Source organism: Hemicordylus capensis, chromosome 1 (assembly GCF_027244095.1).
Source record: "Hemicordylus capensis ecotype Gifberg chromosome 1, rHemCap1.1.pri, whole genome shotgun sequence".
NCBI classification, from domain to species: domain Eukaryota; kingdom Metazoa; phylum Chordata; class Lepidosauria; order Squamata; family Cordylidae; genus Hemicordylus; species Hemicordylus capensis.
In genome coordinates, this window is record NC_069657.1 from 258,359,520 (window position 1) to 258,384,747 (window position 25,228).

The 25,228-nt window shown below is 42.0% G+C and overlaps 1 protein-coding gene across 6 annotated transcripts in view; it reads left to right on the plus strand.

Moving 5' to 3' along the window:
- Positions 1–25,228, plus strand: part of TASP1 (taspase 1) — a 105,750-nt gene that overhangs the window by 75,880 nt on the left and 4,642 nt on the right. For 5 of the 6 annotated variants that reach the window (XM_053284601.1, XM_053284600.1, XM_053284598.1 and 2 more), the window contains 2 exons: positions 8,077–8,187; positions 16,751–16,824. In XM_053284601.1, coding sequence (XP_053140576.1) covers positions 8,077–8,187; positions 16,751–16,824 — 185 coding nt within the window. The remainder of the gene's footprint in view (positions 1–8,076; positions 8,188–16,750; positions 16,825–25,228) is intronic. The other variant, XM_053284602.1, reaches the window with a different exon arrangement.

The following is a 25,228-nucleotide window of genomic DNA, read 5'->3' on the forward strand; positions in this document are numbered from 1 at the left end:
CTCTATCTCCTGGATGTTAATAAGGTCAATGAATAAAATAGGCCCCCGCAACTGATCCCTGAGGACTCGACTAATTATATTTCTCCATCTTAAAAGATAGTCTTTTAGTATGTTGTCATTTTTTCTCTAACCAGTCTTTCATCAACTTGGAGTGTATGACTAGCATCGAGAAGACCACATTAGAAGTCTATTAGGTTGCTGTTGTTTTTTTAAAAAAACTTTGATTAGCAGACATATATCCTGGCTCCATAACACATTTAAAACTATTCTTGCAACTGCTCTCAATTTCAAATGTTTTGCTATGCAGCGTAGAGTTGCCAGGGTGTGTGTGTGTTGTAGACATGCTGCTGGGTAAGAAATGAAAGGAAATTTAAAGCACCCTTTCACTGTAGGGCATTCACTGAACATATCTTTGCATTCAGCTGTATAGGTTTATATGTGTTCCTTACAATTTGAAATAACTTGCTATGAGGTTGTGTTTAATATGCTTTACTATTAAGCCAAACATTCTGTGAATGTTCTTGCCACAGCACTATGTACTGCTGAAGAGCTGATCATTCCTAAACTGTTCAGTGGCTTATCTCTTAGCAGTGCTAGCTGCTATTGCAAAACTGTACAGAAAGTGAAAGCTGTGACTTCAGATACAGCTTTTGCCCTTGTATGCGTATAGTTGCTTTGAATTAGAGCTTAGATCTATAAATCCCAATCTAGAAAATGTTATCTTTATTATTCACACAAATCTAGGTTGCAGTTTGAGTAAACCTTCATTTATGTACCTCTTCTGGGTGTATGGTACAACTTGTATGTATGTATAAAAATCATCACGTGGGAAATCGGAATAAAATTTTCAAATTTCCAGGTCTCAAAATATCACCCGTAATAATAAATGAAAAATGGAGTGACAGGTTCTCTTAACTGCTATTCATCTTCCTTTTTGTCTTTAAATTTTTGTTGCTGTCAGCTCTACACTGTGTTCCCCTTCACAATTTATACCAGCAACATATCTGAGTGTACAGCTAGGTAAGACTTAAAGGCATTTCACACATGTTGATTTTCTTACACTGCATTCTTCTGTGTAGGAAAGTATACAAGATACACATAAATGGTTGCCATGTAATGCATTTCACTGTCATATATAGATATAGATATAGATATATAGCTACAAAATAGGTTGTTTGTCCATAAGAACCCCTGCTAACTGGGCAAAGAGACACCTTGTAAAGTTGTTTCTTTCCTAAAATGTCTCACAGCAGGAGAAGAGTAACTGTCAAGCCAGCAAAACATCTCTCTAGTGGCTGTTGCTGGTGCCATGTGTATGAGGGAGAAGGAGAGTGTGAGTTGAGATTGTGAACCCTTTAAGACAGGGAATCCTTTTGCTCCTATTTCTTTCCCTGTATAAACCATTTTAAGAAAAATTGTGTTCAAAAAAGCAGTATATAACTATAATAACTGCATATGCTTTTTCATGCATGGGATATATATAGGATAGGCAGATACCACCATGTCTGAAGTGGCTTTTAGTGTTGGGAAGTGGGAATTTTCTTATTAAAATCTAAATTAAATCTCGGTATTATTTCATATTACTCAACTACATTAGCCATTGAATAACTGAAGTAGAATGCTGTTGATTCTGAAAAAATAGGATGTTGAGAATTAAACACAATCTGTAGCATAAACATGATCATTCAGCTAGACCAGGGGTAGGCAACGTGAGGCTCTTCAGATGTTGCTGAACTACACCTCCCATCACCCCCAGGCACAGTCTATTACATCTGGGAATGATGGGAGAAGTAGTTCAGTAATACCTGGAAAGCTACACGTTGCCTACCTCTGAGTCTGACTATCTTGTAAGTGAATGGTAGCAATTTTATGTCAGAATTCATTTTTGTTATCAAAACTGTATTTGAAGTAATGTCCCCTTCTTCCTGTTTAAAATGTATTTATGAATAAACCAACATTCTCTCTGGATAAGGGGTTGTCCAAAATCCAGCCTTCTGTTTGGATAAACTGAAACCTTTAGACTGCAGAGGTGTGGGGGAAGGTCGAAATGTTGCTTGTTAGAAAGCCATTGCACTTCTGCTAAAGTTGTTGGAACCTTTTGAATTCCTCACTATAGATCTTAGAGAGAGATGGGAAATGATAGCAATCCCAGAAGCTGGCTAGAAAAAGGCTATCTTGCTTCCTATATCTTTGAGGAAGTTTACTGTTGATCTATCCAGTGTCTTTTTTAGATTACGCTCTGGGACAGTAAGAGACGACTTTTGGTCTTGATGATCAAGTGATGGTTGGCATATCCCACCCACTTTTTAAGGGAGCCTGGAGGCCTCCAATCTTCTGCAGGCCTGGTCTCCATTAACCTCTTTATGACCCACGCTTGCATTAGCTCTGGATTCTATATATTGGCTTGACTTGTATTTGGTAAAGGAAGCTAATGAGTAACTTGTCACTTTGTGTTTTAACTTACTTGGATTGCCATAAGAACAGCCCTGCTGGATCAGGCCCAAGGCCCATCTAGTCCAGCATCCTGTTTCACACAGTGGCCTACCAGATGCCTCTGGGGAGCCCATAGGCAAGAGGTATGTGCATCCTCGCTCTCCTGCTGTTGCTCGCCTGCAACTGGTATTGAGAGGCTGGAGATGGCCCACAGCCACCAGACTACTAGCCATTGATAGATCTATCCACCATGAATCTGTCTAAGCCCCTTTTAAAGCCATTCAAACTGGTGGCCCTGTTCCTCAAAAATTAAATCCCTTTGTTTGGCAAACTAATTGTAGATGTTACTTGGTGTGGGCTAGTCATCTCTTAGCCTAACCTATTTCTCAAGTTGGCTGTGAGTATTAAGTGGGGCAGCCTTAACCATACATGTCACCCTTGAGGTTTTTGGAGGAAAGATAAGATTCAAATGAGATAAATGGTTTTATGGTCTTTTATCTTATTTATTTATTTATTAGAAACATTTAATATACCGCCTACTCCAAAGACTCTGGGCGGTGCACAAAAACATGCAAACAAGGCAACATTAAAAATTACATTCTAAACTAAAAACTAAAGTAACTAACAAAAAACAAATAGGTAAACTACAGGGCAAAAGCCTGGCGAAAAAAAGTCTTCAATAGAGATTTGAAGATCAATAAGGAAAGGGGCTAAACGAATCTGGAGGGGAAGAGAGTTCCAAAGAAGTGGGGCAGCAACTGAAAAGGCCCTTGTGCGGGGCTAAGAGCCCCAAACCTCTCGGAAATCAGGGACCGACAAGAGGGCCATTTGAGATTATCTAACCGGACGGGATGTAACTGGATGGGAGAGGCGGGTCTGTAGGTAGAGAGTCTTCAGTGTTGCTAAACACTCGAGATGGCATCCACACATGCTCAGACAACTTTTCCTTCCTGATGCTGCCCAAAGGCTTCTGGGAACTTCCTGTTCCCCACAAGATGCTGCCGGGTAAACAGAGAGCCTGGTTGCTGAATACAAACAGCACTGCTCAAGGGTGGCGGAGGAGCAAGGGAGGGACAGGTAAGACTTGCCTTTCTCCTTTTAAAATGCCTACGCTCTCCCCCACCCCCCTGCTGCTGATGTGCATGAAACGCTTGGTGTACATCATTGCTATGTTCATAGGAGCATTGGGAGATTGAGCTTATTCTCAGTGCTGTCATGTAAGGCTTGATGGTCTCAAGTATGATTTGCATGAGATTAGTATTTGGTGCTTTGAACTTTCTTTGTGCAAAACGCTCTTAGGAATTTTTAGGATCCTAAGAGTTCTTAGGATGGAAAAAGCACGTCTTCTGGTCTGAGGTTAAAAAAAAAAAGTTGATCAAATAAATGAAAAGGTTGTCTTCCAGTATTGTTGCTTGATATGTAGGGTAATAAACATTTAGCAAATGTGTGATCAAAGACTTGTTGGCCTTAGCTAACTTGTTACATTTGCGTTTAATCCTCTGGCATTAAGATGTTTAGGTCATATTTAGACCATAAAATACTTTCCACATTTTAAAACTTATGGCATTAATTTCAAGGCACACAAAAAAGGAATGCTTAAATTTTATTTGACTAATTGAAAAATAATTACGGCTTCTGGTACAGCACCTTTTTTTAAAAGTGTGTTTTGAATTTTAAAGGAAACAGTTGTCAGACAGTTGTTTTCTGCTCCTTTGCCAATGTTCTTAAGGCCCTTCTTGGCACAACAGACAAAAGTATACAATCAAGAATGACATTTGCCAGCTTTTTTCAGGAGTGGGTACTGTAACCCTAGAAGGCCCCAATGTTTTATGATTCACTGTTCAGCTTCAAGTGAAATGTCACTTGTGTGGTGATGTGTTGTGTTGTTTTTTTGGATTTTTTTAAAGGAAAAGATTAACTCTTCAAACTTTCCATTCTTCAGACTTTTTTTTTTTGGAAGAGTGGCTCATATGCCTCGATTTCAGTTTGTGATCCATTCTGCCCACCCGCCTCCACGTGCAGGAGGAGATCCTGTAGGCTTTAACTGGATCCTTTTTCCTTTACTTTACCATATGGTACAGGGTGCAAAGGAAAATGGAAAACCCATTACAGTCATGTGTAATGAGTAAGCTGCAATATAGAGTCCAAGAGAGGAATGGTATGGTTGAGTCTGCATATGGCATATGTGTGCCTACCAGAAAAGGTAGTGGCCATGTATATTGCCTTGTGTCCGTCACAATGCACTCCAGGCCAAACATGTGGAGTCCTTACTCCCTCTAATAGGAAATGGTTCTGATCAGAGCAGTAAACGATCAGAGCAGTAAAATGGGGCCATCTACAAAGCAAGAGGTTTTCCAATACTTGAGGATGCTCCAAATATGCAGAAAAATACTGCTTCATAAAAAATATAAACCCTCCAATTCCCCTTCCACTGAGGGCTGTAAACATGCAAAGCCCTTCCCCAGGGTCACAATTTTAGAAACGGTTAAAAATGGTGGTGAAAGGGGAGAGGCTTTCAACCAAGTAATAAAGCAGAAGGAAACATTCCTCTGTAGCCAATTCTGCCTCCAACAAGAAAAAAGGACTCTTGAAGAGTGCGAGGAGTAAAGGGTTACACCCCTAGCCTCTCGCCACCTTCTTCCTCCTTGCTCCCATCTCTCACCACTTCCCTGCTCCTCCCCCCGCCCCGCTCTTTCCCACTCCCTTCTTCCCCTCTTTCTTGCTCTGCCACTTAAATTAGCTGAATGCACTACTTTTACACTGGAATATGCTCAGGTGAAATATAAATCACTTTTGGTAGTGTTTGGAAGTAATTCTGAATATCATACTTCCCAATCAGTGTTTGCTCTAACAGGGATTCCCAGATGTTGTTGACTACAACTCTCAGCATTCCCAGCTGCAATGGCCTTTGGCTGGGGATTCTGGGAGTTGTAGTCAACAACATCTGGGAATCCCTGTTAGAGCAAACACTGCTCCCAGTGACCAGAGAGAGAGGGTGGGGGTGGGGGAGGCTTGCGAGAGAGGGGGGCGGGGCAGTGGGGAAGGGATGAGAGAAATGCCGCTGCTGGTGGGAGGAAGGAAGCCAGTTGGTGCTTTGGCATGGCGTGGGTTAAAAGAAAAAGGAGCAGCTCCGGGGGAAGAACAAAGCCAGCTAGCTCTTTTGAAGCCGGCACTTTGGATTCTGCCATTTTGATGCAGGGGGAAAGGAAGGAGTGATGCAAAATGTGGGGATGGGAAGGAAGCTGCCTGTGCTTTGGTGCCTCGCATGGGGGCGGGGAGGAAAGAAGGAGCTGTGTGGCCATGGTGTAGGGAAGGAAGAAAAGTTGGAGGGCTGGAGGAAGGAGTTGTGTAGGCCGGAGGTCTGACAGCCCTGCTTTATATTTTTAACAACTTTTATAGGGATACAGTTGTATAGCCATCAGGTTTGATTCTGGTCTTACAGCATGGAAAGGGGATTAACGTTGTATTGCTCATGACAGGAGGTAATGGCCACCCCCACTGCCTTCTGCCATGCTTCTCTCCCAGCACCCATTCACAGGAGGAGTCTGTGTGAGCTCTCACCTAGTTTATTTAAAGCCCAGTCTTAACTTGTTATTAACCACGTCTCTTTATTGTAATATTCTATTTATTATCAACTATTAATTTGAAGCCCGTTATAATAACGGGCGCTAGCCCATGTATTTTCCCCCGCCGCCGTCGACTGGCCGCCTGCCCGCCCTCCCTCCCTCCCTCCCACTTTTTCGTCCAAACCCCCCCCCCATGTTTAAGGGCCAAATCGGGCCATGCACTTACCCCTGCTGCCGCCGACCGCCCGCCCTCCCTCCCAGCTGCCGAGACCTCTACAGCCCCGGAGAGAGGAGCTCGCATGCAGAGCTCCTCTCTCTTTAAAGCCTCTTTCCGAACTGGCGCTTTGGGCACAAAGGATGCCTATTGCATCCTTTGCGTCCATAGCGGCAGTTCGGGCAGAGACTTTGCACAGAGAGGAGCTCTGCTTGCGAGCTTCTCTCTTCTTCACAATATATGGACTTTTATTATCGCCCAACTGACGCAGGCCAATTTCAGTAAGGAGGAATCGGGCAGCTGGGAGGGCGGGTGGTCAGTGGCAGCGGCCGCGGGGGCAATGGCATGGGCCGTTTTGGCCCTTAATCATGGGGGGGGCGGGTGGGTTGTTGGCGGCGGCGGCTGCGGGAGCAGCTTTTTGGGGCGATGGAGCCGGGAGAGGAGGGCTCGGGCAGCTGGGAGGGCGGGCGGGCGGTCGCTGGCAATTGTGGGCAACATGGCCGCCCGTATCTGGGTGGCCGTATCTTTTTGGGTCGATCTGGGCATGCGCGGAGCGCATACCCAGAACAGCCCAAAAAGACACGGGCCGCATGGCTGCACACTGAAGGCTTTTATGGTATAGGATAGTTGTTATAATTTACAATTCATATAATTTTATAATTATAATTTTGTTGTATTGTGACTGTTTAGCCACAATACAACAGACTGAGTGTTTTGGAGAGTAAACATAGCAATATGTTTAGTCTCATGGGATACTACTTCACAGCAGTCCTTGAAATCTAGCATAAATTGACAAGGTAGAATTGGTTTGCTGAGGGGCTTTACACCTGCAACTTATCAGCAGCTAGACACAACTCAGAAGATTCTACAGGTGAAACTCGGAAAATTAGAATATTGTGCAAAAGTCCATTAATTTCAGTAATGCAAATTAAAAGGTGAAACTGATATATGAGACAGACGCATTACATGCAAAGCGAGATAAGTCAAGCCTTAATTTGTTATAATTGTGATGATCATGGCGTACAGCTCATGAAAACCCCAAATCCACAATCTCAGAAAATTAGAATATTACATGGAACCAAGAAGACAAGGATTGAAGAATAGAACAATATCGGACCTCTGAAAAGTATAAGCATGCATATGTATTCAGTACTTGGTTTGGGCCCCTTTTGCAGCAATTACTGCCTCAATGTGGCGTGGCATGGATGCTATCAGCCTGTGGCACTGATGAGGTATTATGGAAGACCAGGATGCTTCCTTAGCGGCCTTCAGCAATTCTGCATTGTTTGGTCTCATGTCTCTCATCCTTCTCTTGGCAATGCCCCATAGATTCTCTATGGGGTCAGCTCAGGCAAGTTTGCTGGCCAATCAAGCACAGTACACTGTATACTTTTCAGAGGTCCGATATTGTTCTATTCTTCAATCCTTGTCTTCTTGGAATAAACAAGCAAGTTGTTACATAGAACGCATGAAAAGAGAGCTAACTATTGTCTTCTAGTGTTCTTGAAGACATTTGTATTAGAATAAGCAAAGCAATAAGATCTCACTTGGTTTTTTATTGAGAATATTTTAGACAGATATAGTTTATTGAACAAATATTGAGAACAGACTCTGTTCCTATATAAATTTCTGACAAAAGTCTAAGTTCCCTTCCCACATCTTCCCACATGTGTACACTTCTAATTATATGCTGAAGTCAATATTACTTAGCCTTCAATTTTAATACTGCTTTTTTCTTATTGCCTAGACATTTACATCTGTTAGGATCGATTTGCAATAAGGTTTATCTATTGTTGCTCATGGGAGTTGTCTTTGAAATCCATTTGCATACTAATTTCCTCCTCTTCTCTTGTTTCTACTCAGGTTCACCTTTTCTAGCCAATGAGGATGGTGTTCTAGGAGGAGTTATAGTTCTTCGATCTTGTAGATGTTCTGCAGAGCCCGACTCCTCACATGATAAGCAGTCTCTCCTAGGTAAGAATATGAAGAAAGTTCTGAATAGGTCATTCAAAAGAGTGTGTCCAAGTTTTTAACTAGATACCTTCAATATATTTTTATTTAGTTTGAGATCTTAAAAATAAAGGAAATTTATAATTCATTTCAATTAATTATAATACATAAAACTGTTCTGAAAGGGAATTTTTGCTAATTTTTCTGTTGGTCTCTAAAATGTTGTTTATTTGTTTATTAATCAAATTTGTACACCGCCCCAAACTTTTGTCTCTGGGCAGTTAACAATAGCATAAAACAAGTTAACATATTAAAAAAAAAGCTTAAGACAATTTAACAATTTAAAAATCACCCACAAATTAAACCCTTAAAATTTTAAAGAACTGAAAAAGCTTGGGGGAAGAGGTAGGTTTTCAAATGCTTTTTAAAAATTGTCAGAGATGGGGAGGATCATATCTCAGTAGGGAGCGCATTCCACAGTCTCGGGCAGCAACCGAGAAAGCCCGTCCCCGTGTAGCCACCAGCCGAGCTAGCGGCAACTGGAGATGGATCTCTCCGGACGACATCAATGGATGGTGGGGCTCATAATGAAGACGACATTCTCTTAGATACCCAGGGCCTAAGCCATTTATAAGTTATAATTAGCACTTTGTATTTTGCTCAGAAGCCTGTTGGCAGCCAGTGTATCTCTATCAGCAAAGGAGTGATGTGGTCTCTCCAAGATGACCCAGAGACCAGCCTGGCCGCCGCATTCTGTACCATCTGAAGCTTCCAGACTATGTATAAAGGCAGCCTTACATAGAGCACATTGCAGAAGTCAAATCTGGAGGTTACCAACATATGTACCACTGTTTTGAGGTCATTCATCTCAAGAAACGGACTCTGCTGGCGTATCAGCCAAAGCTGATAGAAAACCCCCTCTGGCCCCCGCCTGATCCGGAAGTACTCCCAGACTGCGAACCTGTTCCATTTGGGGAAGTGTGACCCCATCTAGAACAGAGAGATCAAAATAGTCTCTGGAATTCTGACCCCGCACAATAAGTACCTCTGTCTTATCTGAATTCAGTCTCAGTTTATTCTCCCTCGTCCAGCCCATTACTGCTTCCAGGCAGGCATTTAGGGAGGATATGCCCTCTCCTGCAGAAGTTGACATGAAGAAGTAGATCTGGGTGTCATCAGCATACTGATAACACCCCACTCCAAATCCCCTGATGATCTCTTCCAGTGGTTTTATGTAGATGTTAAAGAGCACTGGAGAAAGTATGGAGCCTTGAAGGACACCATACTTAAGTTTGGATTTTGAAGAGCAACAGTCTCCAATCAACACCATCTGGAATCTGTCCGAGAGGTAGGAATGAAACCAATGTAAAACAGTGCCTCCCACCCCCAACACCCTCAGACGTTCCAGAGGGATACTATGGTCGATAGTATCGAAAGCCGCTGAGAGATCCGAAAGGACCAACAGAGTCACACTTCCTCTGTCAATTGCCAATTGGATATCATCCATCAGGCCGACCAAGGCAGTCTCCATCCCATTACCCACTCAAAAGCCAGTTTGAAATGGGTCTAGATAATTAGTTTCCTCCAAGACCACCTGGAGCTGAGAGGCCACCACCCTCTCAATTACCTTGCCCAGCCATGGGAGGTTGGAAACAGGCCTATAATTGCTCAACTCTGAGGGATCTAATGCAGGCTTCTTTAGAAGAGGTCTAATAATTGTCTCCTTAAGACAAGAAGGCATCTTGCCCTCCCTCAGAGAAGCATTTATTATTTCTACCAGGCCTGCTAGATCGAACAAGTCATGTTGGACAAGGGTCAAGAGAACAAGTGGTAGGCCTCACCGTTCCGAGGAGCTTGTCCATGTGCTCAGGAGTCACAAACTGAAACTGATCCAGTCGAACCACATAAGAGGAGTTGCTGGACACCTCCAGTTCAGACATTGAATTAATTGTGGAGTCTCCATCTAAGTCGGCCCAAATCCGAAATATTTCATCTGCATGTTGGCACCTTTAAGATAATACTGAGAAATGGAAAATAATTTGGGAGATGGTGAGGGACCAAATGATCACCTGTTTGAGGCAAACTCACCAGGAGCTTTCGCACACAGAGGCTTTACCCCAAATCTTCTCCAGGAGAAAAGCTGTGTGTTCTCACTACAGTTGGATTCCCACCAAGGTCAGTTCGATGTATTTGGAAGTACCCCACTCACAAATCCGATTTTTCCTGCCGGATTTCAGCTCATCCTGGTTTATTTACAAGTTTTTAAAATGCTGGCTTTCAGTGACATTTCCTGGAAAATCCGATGCAGAGCGCTGACATCAGTCTTTACATTTACATGATAAGAGAAAGTCACGCCTTCAACCCTGAGGCAAAGAGCTGAAAACTCAGTTTTCAGGCTTTTTGTTCTTTGAAAGTTTTTGGAGAGGGGAGATCTGGGAGGAGGATTTGTGGTTTTTTGCAGAAATGAGCATTTTCTTGCATGCCATCCAAGCTGGGATAAGGCTGCAAAAGCAGAGGTGATGCTGCAGGAGGGCTGACACATGCTGGGGAGGTGTGTGTGTGTGTCTGTGTGTTGGGGTCCTGGCCAGAGGGGGTCAGAATAGAAAGCCACGGTTGATGGCCAACAGGCAGTCTGATCCACAATCCAATTAAGCAGAAGTGTGTGTATATGTACACATACTTCAACAGAGCCAGATCACAGAGGGTGCTTTAGTTAGTAAACGCTTGCAGAGAAGGGAGGCACGGCATCCTAACTCCTCTAGGAAGCCATTAGCCACAAGGAAAACACAGAAGTGAGCTGCGTGTGAACCTACACAAAAGAAAACTGTTGTAGAGAGGGGAGGGGATGCTGCAAGTTCCATTTGAAGTGGCTTCCCTCATTGGATACTCAGAGAACTGGAAGTCCTGTGTGGGAAGGCTCCAGGTCTTTCACTGAGCCATGAGTAATTGTAGTTATCTATCCCAAATTTAGCTGACTCTCACTAGTGATGGATACGCATGGTTCCAGCTCTGAAGACAAGCTGATGCCCTCAAGTCAAGCTGAATACAAACTATTTATATATTCTTTGCCCTGCAAATGAAATGGCAGATTTGATACCCAAAAAGAAAATGCCGCCTTTCATGTACAGACATCCTTAATTTAGAAGTCAGTTTACCATTTGGATTGACTCTAGAATGGCAATTTGGAGTTGTTTTGGTCTGCAGAGATTATTCTACCATCACCATCATAGCAGCATATTGGCCACCTCTGTCCATGGGAATCTTTCCTCTGGCAAGGTGGAATTATTTTGAACTTAATACTGTATCAGCATTTTTAAAACTACAGTTAGACTACTGAGGACCTTTGTTCAGTCAGTGATCTCCTTGTTTGACCAGTCCCAGTGAATAGTACTTAAAACACACACTTTTGTGTGTGTGGGTGATTTATTGTTGACATGGATGTATTGTTAGAACTCCAGTGCTTTGACAGGTCATATACTCCCCCTCCCCATGCAACAAGTAAACATGTCACACACACAAAAATATAATTCACTTGCATAAAGCAATACTCTTTAATGAAATTTCTGGTCAGACCAGTATCTAGTATCTAAGACTAGCAGATGAGGCCCATTGTTGACTGAGCAAAGTCATTTTGTGTAGATGACACTTCTAGGAAGATTCAAGAAATTATACAAGTTTTTGAATTTTTTTTAATTAGCGTGCTTGCAAAAGGAAGTAAAACAATTTGAAATTTGTAGGATTTCAACTTCAAATATTATTCATTTTAACTGTTTCCCGCTACCACATCCAGCTAGTGTGGGGGAGTGGAGTTGTTTGCCCAACCCTTGAGATTAGCATGGGGGCCACTATTTTGTCTCCCTCAGCATGTGACGTGTGCTAGCCAATAGGAACAGGGGAACAGCTGTGTAAGCTATTCTGCTCAGTTGCTCTGAGGGCAAAGCTCAGTTGCTCTTGGGCAAGGCAATCATTGTAGACAAACTGGCTGCACCAAGGCGATGATTGTGATGGCTGGGTTCAGGAGAGCCCCCTCTCATCTTAAGTATATCACCGGGTTAACCACCCGCCTTTCTCCCCCCCTTCTTAATAATAATAATAATAATTTGATTTCTATACCGCCCTTCCAAAAATGGCTCAGGGTGGTTTACACAGAGAAATAATAAATAAATAAGATGGATCCCTGTCCCCAAAGGGCTCACAGTCTAAAATGAAACATAAGATAGACACCAGCAGCAGCCACTAAAGGTACTGTGCTGGGGGTGGATAGGGCCAGTTACTCTCCCCCTGCTAAATAAAAAGAATCACCACAGTAAAAGGTGCCTCTTTGCCCAGTTAGCAGGGGTATTCTCATTAGCAGGGGTAATCTCATTGAATACCTGGTTTCGTAGGGAATACTTTTCTTTACATACAGAGTAACCTTTCCTAGGTTGTTTTTCTCTTCTTCCAAGAAAGAAAAGAGGTTCCTAGGTTGTTTTTCTTTTTGTTTTACGATTTCCCTTAAAGATGGCACTTTGGAAAATAGTTTTGGGGAAATGGGGACTCATCATCCTGCTGTGACTGAGCAGTACTGTTTTGTCAATGGCAGCCCCACCTTCTGGTTGTAGTAGTTGCTCGTTTGTTCGTCTTCCCTGTGTACCTTTAACAGCTGCGTGAGGGGCAGCCATACAACATACACTTCTTTCTCTGCGTATCTTTCTGCTGGCTTCATCTCAGTTTAGTACTCAGAGGTATAGAGAAATTTTCAGTACCTTTCTCCTGACATCAAGCTATTCTGCTGTCTTGCTTTTCTGTTCCCTTTCCTTGCTCAGCAGTACCTTCCCCAACATCTAGGTCATTTGATTGCTGCTTTAAATGTTTATGCCCAAATGTGGGGTGCTCCACTCAAAAATTTTTCTTTGAGTATATACTGAATAAATAAACAAAATCAGTAATGGAGTTAAAACTCTACCAATACACCATACATACATACTAACTTCCTTGAACAATTTTTTATTGGGTTTAACCTTGATAGTTGTTGTCAAAGACATTGTTTAAGTTAAGGGCTGTCACCTATAATATAGGTTCAAGTAAGGAATTCCATACTCTTAGTTTATAATAGCCCCCAACTTTTTTCATTTTATCACAGAAAAATAAGTATTATTTTCCAATGAGAGTGGTGTCCTACCTTCTGTTGGTGTAACCTGCTTTAAAACATGGTTGCAATCTAATTTGGAGAAGAAGTAGTACACTGGGAAAATGAGCTCCGATTTAAAGGCTACAGTTCTGTCCACACATGTGACTCACCTTTGGGCAAATAGATAAAACTCTGATCCTTAGTGTTCCCCAGCTGTCTATGATTGGGAGTGTTGCTGTAAGTTGCTGCTGCTAATGAATAACAAGTTTAAATAATAATAATCACCATCACTGGTCTTGAGTTAACTGTTTATCTTAGCATCGCTATTTTCCCTGTTAAATATAAGTTTAATTGGTTGTTTCTGAACTAGTTAGTACCCTTTTGTCAGAGTCATATGAAGTGATCTGCAATAGCCCAAATGTTGGTGAGTACTACTTGTGGGTATAGGTTATCCTAATATCTGCTCATAGAATGCAGCAGGTAATCAGAGGCGTATCTAGAGAAAATAGCGCCTAGGGCAAGCACTGAAATTGCGCCCCCCTGTCCAAACATTTGATGCCCATCTTTCAGATAACTTTACCATAATATCAGCTCAAAAATACAAGTCAAGCTCATTAATCTTTTAATATTTCAAAAACTATTTAGCAGTGGACGTAGCCAGACCAAAAAATGTTGGAATACTACAAATTTCAGTATGCTGGGGCTCATGAAATAACCAAATACTATGTGGAGGTGTACTTGGAAAACTAAACAGAAATGCCTGTCTAATTCTCTACTATGCATTGTAGCATCACTATTACATAAGTTTTAAAAATAAATGGAGAATTTGAATTTTCCCAGATACTCTGAAAATAATTAAAGGATATGCAGAGTAAACTGTGTCACTGCTTGGAATATATTCTAGTATTTCAGAAAGACAGTTAAAATGAGAGAAAGAGAGCAAGAAACTCCCAGTGGGCCTTAATACTATGGATTTCACTGATTCAAAGACAAACTCACCATTCCCCCTCCCCTGCTGGCCTCTTAATTCACCGCCACAGCCCGTCCCGGGCTGATTTTTGGGCCTGTTCGGGCCTGCAAAGATTGGCGTGGTGGCCATTTTGGAGGCTGCAACGCATGCTCAGCCTCTGTGCGGCCTGGCAAGGCCTAGGGCCGCACAGGGACCATTTGAGCATGTGCGGTGGCCATTTAAAAAAATATTTGTTTTTTTAAAATGGCCACTGAAAACAAAATGGCCACCATGCATGCTCAAATGGCCTCTGCGTGCCCTGGCATGGTCTAGGGCCTCACAGAGGCCATTTGAGCATGTGCAGTGGCCATTTTGTTTTTGGTGGCCATTTTAAAAATAATAATTTTAAGAAATGGCACCCCCCTTCAAGAAGCGCCCGGGGCATGTGCCCTGCCTGCCCTACCTTAGATACGCCCCCACAGGTAATTGACATCACACAATTATTTTATTTTACATTTGGCTCTGTTTGGTAGTCCTAAGGGTAAATCTCCCCGTCTTAGTACCAAAAGTCTGCTCTGCTAAAATAAACAAATTTATTTATTTATTATGATGATATGATATTTTGTGTGTGTGTGTATAGAGAGAGAGAGAGAGTTGAAAACAAATAAATATGTTTTGGAGCTGCTAATGAGAACTAATCTCATTAGTGCTACTTAATGAGAGTAGTACCCTATTTTCTAATTGTGTAACCTGCCTTAAGGAATCATGTAGATGTAATTTGGTTTAAAAAGTCATATACAGGGAACACCAGTGCTATTCAAAAGACTGCACTTCTGTCCACACTTAATTGTCTGACCTTGGGTAGGTTATCTAACTCTATGTCTTGGTATTCCGCAGCTCTGTGTGTGTTCTTCGGAGTGTTGCCTAATTTTAAAAAAACACACACACAATTCGACATTACTGGGCTTGGACTAATTAATAACTCTTAGCATTTAGGGTTTCCCCCCTGTAAAATATGAGTACCAATTGGTTGTTTGATCTTGTTGGTGCTGGTATATTTGTATGAGTTGTGCTAGAAGCCTTTATTAGTAACTCAGATGTGGGTAGGTTACTACTTGTGTGTGCTGTTATCTCACTATTTGGCTCATAGAGTGCATCAGGCAATTGATATTACATAACCACTTTACACTTGGATTTGGTTGATATACCCCGGGGTAGATTTCTCTGGTCTTAGCGCTGAACTGTTTTGCTAAAACTTCATGGTGTAAGAAAATGAAGCAGCTGATCAGAGTTTAGCTTCATTTTGTAAAGAAAATACTCCCTTTAAAAAGTTTGCTGACGTCGTAGTGACGTTATCTTAGACTTATTCAAGTCTTTAATAGTGCTATCTATGCCTCTAAACACAAAACTATTTTTAAAACCCAATAATATTGAATGTCCTACAAAATCATTAGAAAGTTCAATTAAATACATGTATCAGCTTGGGTACTCGGTTCAGTGTTCCCATAAAGTAGGTTTGAGAGAGGCGACAGGCGAAATTCCTAAACGATTATGCCCATGGCATAAGCTTATTTTGAGACACCTTGGTTCATTTTTTATATCTAAAGGAGATGCCTCTAACAGTGCAAGATGTTTTCAGGGGTCCTAATTCATATGGCCACAAATTCGGATTACCGATATATTACTTATATGCTATGTAAAATTACTAGATTGAATTATAAACACTAGCACTGTGCACCCAAGTGTGCAACTGGGTGTACTGTATATGGTGCATTGGAATCATAATCTTGAATCTGAGAAAGATCTTCTGCTTTTCTTGGGCATTATGTTTTGGAATTATTGATTTGATTGTTGAGTGTGTTTAAAAAACTGTTAACAATAACTTAAAATATGGTGATTCAGAATTTCTGCTTTTAAAAAAATTATTTAAACGTATCCCCAAGCACATTCCGGTGTAAAAAGTAGTGCATTCAGCTAATTTCAGTGGCAGTATCATGTATACACAGTGGTTACCAATGACAATTGGTAAGTCATTGGGAAGTATGACTTTATTTCATGCATGCAAGCAAACAAGCATAAAAAATGTTCAACATATACAAAAAAGTTAATCAGTGCACTGTCATCATCTGTTAATTTATTTTCCAATTGAGGAACAGTGCCTTAGAAAACTTACCCTAAGAATAATGGAATGTATTATGTTCTTTGCCCTTTCTTATCGCTTCCATAGTGTAACTCAAAGATAATTTTAAATAATTAAATGTTAATAGATTTACTGTGTTCTCTTGATTTGGATGAATTGTATATAATTTTTTAAAAATATCAATTTTTAAAAAGCATATTCAATTTTCACTTGCTCACGAGAAAAATAATTATTAGCATTTTTTGAAAAATACGGCAGGAAAAAATTGGCATGAGTAAATATATGAATTTGAAATGAAAGTAAAATCAGTTTTAAAGGGGTTATAGTTAGGATTTCTCATATACTCAAAAGTCTGTACATAAAGAAATTGTTGTGTTCAAATCCATAGTAGAGTTCCTGTGGAGTCATACAACAGAGAGCATGTGTGTGGGATATATGTCTGCACAGGATGGCAAAGCTAAGGTAAGTAACAAAGAATAAGTATTTACTTGTAAAACTGTGGTACTCATTGAAAGCGGGGGGAAAGATGTTGACCTATCTTGTATCCTAACAAAAACAAAAGTGGGCTGGAAAATGGTCATAGTCAATTTCTTATTACTGGTCCACAGAACTTCAAATTCCAAATGGAAAGAGAGTGAGTTTCCTGAGCTTGCAGTGTTGATACCAAACATTACCCAGATGTTATAGCCAACCTATGTTTTGGTGACCATAAGCGCCTTGTGAGCTTCATTCTTTGTGTTCATCCCATAGTGCACAGGGTAGTCATAATTGCCAAACGATGGTTTGGCCATGACATCTAAACTAGACCACTTTCTGGTGTGTCATACCAAAGATAACTGCTTTCATTAACTGAAATTGCTGCAGTAAACAATGGGGAATAAATAACACGATTCAGCAATTATACTAAAAATATTTTTCTGAAAGCTTTTCTTTCTGCTCTTGCTTTTTGGTCAACCTGAAAGTAGTCTCCAGAATTCTGACCACAAAATAATGTATTGATCAGAGGAGAAAATACAAGATCAAAAGTGAATGTATAAATTAGGTGAAACTGAAGTCAAGGAGTTTGGATGAGCTTGAGAGTGAGGAGGATTGGTGGAAGGAAAATTAAAAATGTGTCAAAGAAAGCCAAGAAGAAAATCTTGTCCACTGAATGACTTATATACAGAGTCAAGAAAGGAAGTTATGGCTAGGTTCCTTAGACTATCAGATTTGGGGGAAATGTGGTGTTAAAGATTGAATTTTTTTTAACAAACTTTCATTTTATTAGTCAATTAACAAGCCAGGCTAGCTGGGATCAGTTCAGTTGTTGATTATCCCATTTAGTCATCTGTGAATATCTGTTTCATTCTTATTGTAGTCATTGCGCCAAAAAGGAAAAAAAATGCAATAAAAAGTTTTCTTAACCAATCATTTGCCATTTAGATGCCTTGGTATTTACCAAGGCAGGTTGTGTTATGCCACTTGACTAGTCCAGAAAAGACGACATGACTGCTCTCCAACAAATGGTTGATTTTCCATTTCACCAGGGAATTGATATACTCTGTGTGTGTGTGTATGGAAGGTGCTACTACTGTGTTGTTGGGCAAGTTAAATGTTAGCTCATAAGTGATAGTTTTACTGTATCTGGCTTGATAGTACCCAATGAGACCTTGATGCTAACAAGACTAATGATGGTTCAGTGTTGTTTCCAGACTTTACCCCTGCCACTTGCATTTCCTTCACTGGACATCTGGTATGCATTGTTCTTATACTGCTGGCAAATTCTCCAGCTGACAGTCTTGACTGGGCTGACAGAAACAGATGTTCTTCTTGGTTTGCTTTTAAATTACGTTTGTGACCTTCCTTTAAGAGAGTTTCCCTTTCCCCTTCTCTTTCCTTTTGAGCCCATGGCTGCAAATGTTTTCAAGAAAGTAAACCACAAGTGCCACAGCCACTCATTTCTGTTATCAAGCTGCTCTTGTTAAGGGTAGAATTCTGTATTGTTGGAAGCAAAGGCTTACTTAAAGATGTGGAGGGGGACTCATAAAACACTGCAAACAGCAGAGGCGGAGCCATCATAGTGCAAACGGGTTCAAAGAATCCAGCCACCAATAAAAAGGGACACTGAAGCCCACAGGGAGGCATGGCTCAGGTTCCAGAAGAGCCCCAAGCAAACTCCTCCCACTCACCCTAGGGCTCTGGAAGAGCCTCGAGTGAGCTCTCCCCTGTCTTCTTCAGGCAGCAAGCCTAGGCCAAGCCCCCTTTGCGCATGACATCACACTCATGGGGGTGTGGCTCAGGCTCTGGAGAGTCCAAACAAGCTCTCCCCTTGTCATTTCAGGCATCGCTTCCTGCTTGACAGCATGTATTTCCCTTTCTCTTCCTCCAGCAAGGGAGAGAAAGAGAAATGCATGCTGTCAGGCAGCAAGCACTACCTAAAAAGGAAGAGGAGAGTTTGTTTGGGGCTCTCTGGAGCCTGGACATGGGCAGGGGGAGCTCTCGGGGCATAACAAGCAAGAGCTGAACACACGCCCTCTCTCCTGCTGTTACTCCCCTGCAGCTGGTACCTAGAGGCATCTTGCCTCTGAGACTGGAGATGTCCTTCCTACAGCCCTCAGACTAGTAGCCATTGATAGACCTGTCCTCCATGACTTTATCTAAGCCCCTTTTAAAGCCATCCAAGCTAGTGGCCTTCACCACTAGTGGCAGAGAATTCCTTGAGTTAATTATATGCTGTGTGAAGAAATACTACTTCCTCTTGTCAGTCCTAAATTTCCCGACCTTCAATTTCATGGGATGACCCCTGGTTCTAGTGTTGAGAGTGGGAGACAAATTTCTCTTTCTGCTCTCTCTACTCATGTGTAATTTTATACACCTCTGTCATGTCTCCCCATAGTTGCCTCTTCTCCAAAGTAGAGCCTTAGATGCTGTAGCCTTGCCTCATAAGGAAGGCGCTCCAGGCCTCTGATCGTCTTGGTTGCCCTCTTCTGTACCTTTTCCAGTTCTATAATGTCCTCCTTAAGATATGGTGACCAGAACTGTACATAGTACTTCAAATGTGGCCACACCATAGATTTGTATAAGGGAATAATAATAATAATAATTAATAATAATAAGAGCACCTCAACACCATAGGGGCCACAGAAATCACCATCAGCCAATTACAAAAAGCAGCTTTACTGGGAACAGCCTATATTCTGCGACGATATCTATAACAACTGACAATAAAATTCAGCCATCCCAGGTCCTTGGGAAGGACTCGATGTCTGAATAAAATAAACCGGTCAATAACACCTGTCTGACTGTGTAAACAAGAGATAATAATTCGTTTTCTATACCGCCCTTCCAAAAATGGCTCAGGGCAGTTTACATAGAGAAATAATAAATAAATAAGATGGATCCCTGTCCCCAAAGGGCTTATAATGCTAACATTTTTATTTTCAATCCATATTTCAACTCGTGGCTCTTCAAATATACCCATTTGGGGGGGGGGTTATTGCGTCCACTGGTGGAAATTAGTTGTTGAGTGAGTTCATTCTTTCAAAGCAGAGATAAATTTTTGACCTTGCTTATACTGGTATTTAGCAGCTGACTGTTACAGACTACAAAAATCTTGGGACTTTCTGACATGCAGCTGAATGAAATCGGGGTCTGTCTCTTTTAATACACCTGAAAGGATGGAACAATTGCCATCCTACATTGACATAAATGAAATATACTTGTTTATAGTTAAAAATTATACTCTTTTCAGAGAAAAAGATATAGAATTACCATCTCAGTCAGATTTTTTTTAAAATGCCATAAAGTTTGCCACAATTGTGACGAGCAATTATTTAAAAGTGCTGTTTCCCCCTTATAACCAGCAGGAACTGGGATGCAGTGTTTTCTACCTGAATTATTTTATATGAGGTTTGCACCCCCTATAGAACCCATTTCAGTAATTATTTATTGAGGTTACAAAGACTGCAATTACAGTCATTAGGTCCTTATTCTTCATGAAGAGGAATAGCCAGAGTATTAAATGTAACTTATAATAAGCTCTACTGTCCACTGTAGCTTTTTGACACTGCAGGAGCAGAGGAGGATCCAAAAATACTTCCAGACTGTTTTGAAGACTCCCATTGCAGCAGTAGTGGGTAACTGTGTGTGCGCACACACACACATACACACCGCTTGACTGTAATGAACTGAAATATATAAAATGGTTACATATATAATTATGCAACAATTATATTTCTGAACTTTATTTCCTTCTGACAGTCTAAGATGTCCTTCACTTGGTCATCCACATGTTTACTTATTGTTCCACTTCCTATCTTACCCATTTGGACTTTCTAGATCTCAGTATCGATCTCTGCTATTGTTTCACTAGGTTTGAGAACTGTGCAGGACATTAGTGCTTTAAATGCTCTCCTTTTTTGTGGTGTTTGGTTGGTAAGGAATACCTACTGGCATGGACCATTACTGTATGAACACATCTGAAAGAGGTAGTCCAGAAATGATGCTAAAAAGAGAACAAATTACACTCTAAGATCTTAGAGATGGTATTTCCTTTTTATTTGAATTCTTGCTTTGAGGTACAGCATTTTCCCTTGTGAAGCCTGTGTTCCATGGACCTGCTCCCTTTACAGCTGACAAATCGCCCAACAATAGAAATGCCAGAGCTGAGAATTGCCTGTTGGCAGTTGTTGGTTTCTGAGGAGGCTTAATAGAAATAGTCCATGAGAGCTGCCTGGCCATAAATGGCTCATAACCAGGATTTCAGTGAAGAAATAGAAGCTCACTGAGCTTGTAACTTTTACTCCTTCTTTTCCATCAACCTTATTTAGTCTGTCTTAAAATACACTTTGGAGGAGGAAGTAGGGAAATGGTTGGTTGGGAGGAAACAACCTATTTGCCTGTGGAAATGTTATTTTGGGCTACAATTCAATATGTCTTGTTCATGCCATTTCTGTCCTTTAGCGTGATGCTTCCTAAAATTAGTCCTGCATTTCTTTTAAACCAGTGTTGATATAGTAGAGGTTTGATCCAGATCTTCTTTGAGATTATAGAGAGAGTTAAGTGAGTGCCTGAAGGGAAGCATTTGTGGTCCAGTTTCATTGTGGGTTCATGTGTGGGTGGTAGAAAGGTAAGTACTTATTACTGTGGGGTGGGCTTTTTGTTGATGTTTAAATGCTCCACACAGTTACCAACAATAGAAATGTAATCACTTGTTCTTCATTATGTGTCTGAACTCAGACCTTGTTTTGCTTTGCCAGAGCTATAATACTTTTCCATATGATTCCAACCATGTTTACTCAGCAAGAAATCCCATTAATTGCAATGGCTCTTACTTCTAAGTATACATGTTTAGAATTGTAGTCCTTATGTACTAAACGGTAGTCCTTGTATTGATTTGAAGATAGGGTGGGTTTTTGAAAGCTGTTTTAAAGATCTATGATCAGTATTTATGTAATTTATTTTATATACAGTTTTCTAAAATATTTTTCCTTAATGCCTTGATTTTTCTTCCCTTACCTCCAGTGTTTGTTGTGTTAAAATTAAAAAACGTAAGCATCATAGAGTTCTAGAATATTGGTTCTGAAGAGGGGCCATGATATTTTCATGCTGTGAGATAGCCATACTGACATCAAATACCTATAACTGTGCACATCTGTGAAGCTCTTTGCAGATGCATGCTCTAGTGGTTTTGGGTATCTGAAATTCTGGTAATGAAAATCCATGTTAGAATGCAATTTAGTCTAAGAAGGTTTTAAGTCGGTTTTGTACAAGGTCTATTTTTTGAGTGCTTAGGGGCTTTCCTAATTGGACTGACAGTTCTAAATGTGTTCCTTATTCCCTGTGGATGGCAGTCAGGCTAACGAATCATAGCTAAGCACTATTGAAATCCATAAGACAAGTCCTATTTTAATTTTACGTAAATCCCATTTAATTTCAATGGGACCCTTAGTCTGAATGCTGCCCTGTATTCTAACCATGACAGCTTGAATTTTTCCCAGACTGGGGGTGCTCACACACACTCTCTTTATATTACTACTAAATGACAAATGTATCTGTCCTTCCACTTTTGAATGGTTAGATTTAAATTGTGGTATGAAGGAAAGTAAGTTTGATAAGGAAAATCTGTCACTATATTTGCATTGGATGCTGCTATGATTCTACCCTCCTCCCCAAAGATCTTGTAGCCTCAGTACAAGCTTTGAGACTTATGCCCAATTCACCAATGCACACACAAAAATAAATTACCATGGCAAGAGCAGTGTGAGTACAACAGCCAAGAGGAAATTCCCACATCCGTCAAGAACTTTGCATGCACAGGACTCCATTATTGTGTTGCCATCACACACACCCTGCAGACTAGCACTGTCAAATGTTGGAGTGAAACCTCTAATTGTGCTGATCAGCTAGTGGTGGCAGCAGGGAGAGGGCTGGAGAAGAGGGCACCAAGAATATCTCCATACCTTGTCTTCAGTAAGGTGTTGCATGCAGAGGCGTATCTAGGGAAAATAGCGCCTAGGGCAAGCACTGAAATTGCGCCCCCCCCATCCAATCTGACACTCATCTTTCAGAAACTTTAACATAGTTTTTTTTAAAAATTATTTATTTATTTACATTTATATCCCGCTCGTCCTCCAAGGAGCCCAGAGCGGTGTACTACATACTTGAGTTTCTCCTCACAACAACCCTGTGAAGTAGGTTGGGCTGAGAGAGAAGTGACTGGCCCAGAGTCACCCAGCTAGTGTCATGGCTGAATGGGGATTTGAACTCGGGTCTCCCTGGTCCTAGTCCAGCTCTCTAACCACTACCCCACGCTTGCACCACAAAAACTGTAGCTGGGGATGGGAGTTGTAGTTCAGCAACATCTGGAGTGCCACAGGTTGGGAACCCCTGCTCTAGTTGAAGGGCTTCCCAAATGAAGGGCAAAGAAATAAGCTTCTAAGCCCATTTGAACCCCTACAGTCCTTGTTTTACATGTTAGGAACTGTGGACGCCCTTCCAGTTGCTGTATATCAGAGGGACCACTGAAGTATACAATCCTTTTAAAAAGGGAGAAAGAGACTTTTAGTTCACCAAAAGCTGGGAAGGGCCAAGAACTGTGCATGTGTGTTACACTCATGCTGCCTTTAAACACTGATACCAGTCTCCTAGAATTCTTTATAAGCACTTGAAACCAACTAAGCAATTTTTTTCATACATCAGACTTGAAGCAACGTGGGGGAAGCGGGGGGGGGTGACAAACACACACACACACACACACACACACACACACACACACAGGGCTAAGGAAGGAGCGCAACCCTGAGGAGAGCGCCTGGGGAAAGCAGCGGGGGGGGGTGGACAAACACACACACACGCAGGGCTAAGGAAGAAGCGCAACCCTCATCCAATAATAAATAATAATAAAATAAATAAAGAAGGTGACGGGGAAGCAATGTGGAGGAGGGTGGGGGGGAGACAAAAACACAGACAGGGCTAAGGAAGGAGCTGAGCACCTCTCTAAGAAAGGCGCCCAGGGAAGCAGCGTGGGGGAAGTGGACACACACACACACACACACACGGCTAAGGAAGAAGCGCAACCCTAAGGAAAGCCCTGGGGAAAGCAGCATGAGGGAAGCGGGGGGGAAACAAACACACACACACACGGCTAAAGAGGAAGCGCAACCCTCATCCAATAATAAATAATAATAAAATAAATAAGGAAGGTGACAGGGAAGCAGCGTGGAGGAAGGGGGGGAAACACACACACAGGGCTAAGAAAGGAGCCGACAACCTCTCTAAGGAAGGCGCCCGGGGAAGCAGCATGGGGGGGGGGGACAAACACATACACACATACACCCGGGCTAAGGGAGGAGCGCAACCCTAAGGAAAGCTCCTGGAGAAAGCAGCAAGGGGAAAGTGGGGGAAAACGCACACACAGGGCAAAGGAAGGAGCGCGGGGGAACAAACACACACAGGTTTAAGGAAGGAGCGCAACCCTAAGGAAAACGCCTGGAGAAAGCAGCATGGGGGAAGCGGGGGAAACAAACACACACACAGGGCTAAAGAAGGAGCGCCTCTCTAAGGAAGGTGCCTGGCCTGGGAAGCGGTGGGGGGGAAGCCTGGGGGGTGGGGGCAAACAAACACACAGAGCTAAGGAAGGCAGAACACCCAGCAGGCAGCTGCTTTGTCTCCCTGACCACGTGGTTGTGCAGGGAGGCATGCGCCGGATCCAACCAGCTCGGGGGGGGGCGCGCTTTTCTGGCCAGTCGGAGTGCCCTCCCACCACTTGGAGATCTCGCGAGTGCACTATTCAGCTGCTGCGCCTGTGTGAGTGGGGGGTGCATGGGTGCTAGGTCCGCCACAGCCCGACGCCGGCCAATCGCAGCGGTGAGCAGCGCCGGTGCCCACTCGGGCTTGTGATTTTGGTGGTGGTGGGGGGGCAGTCATCTTGCGCCCCCCCTTCATGTGGCGCCCAGGGCACGTGCCCTGGCCCCGCCCCCCGTTACACGTCTGGTTGCATGCTGAAGCCTGTCAGCTTTAATAAGACCTTTAGATAAGACCTAAGAAGGAGTGTGAGGAGGATGATCAAGAAGTGTTCTTCTTCCTTCTTCTTCTTTTTTTTTTTTTTAAAGATATGGGATGAAGTATTTCACTGACTGTGATGAAAGACACTTGTAGATTATTTGGGTAGAAGTCAACTTAAACATTAACTGGACAGAAGAAGAAAAAGAGTTTTTTAATAACAGTTTGATTCACGGAACAGCATACCAAGACCATTATACTTATGCAGTGCCTTTTTCTTCCAGTGAGCCTTGAGCAGTGCCTGCCAGATTGCGAATGATACTTGTTGTCACATTGTGTTAATATAACTGATTTTTGAAGGCTCATGGAAATATGATATTTTTCA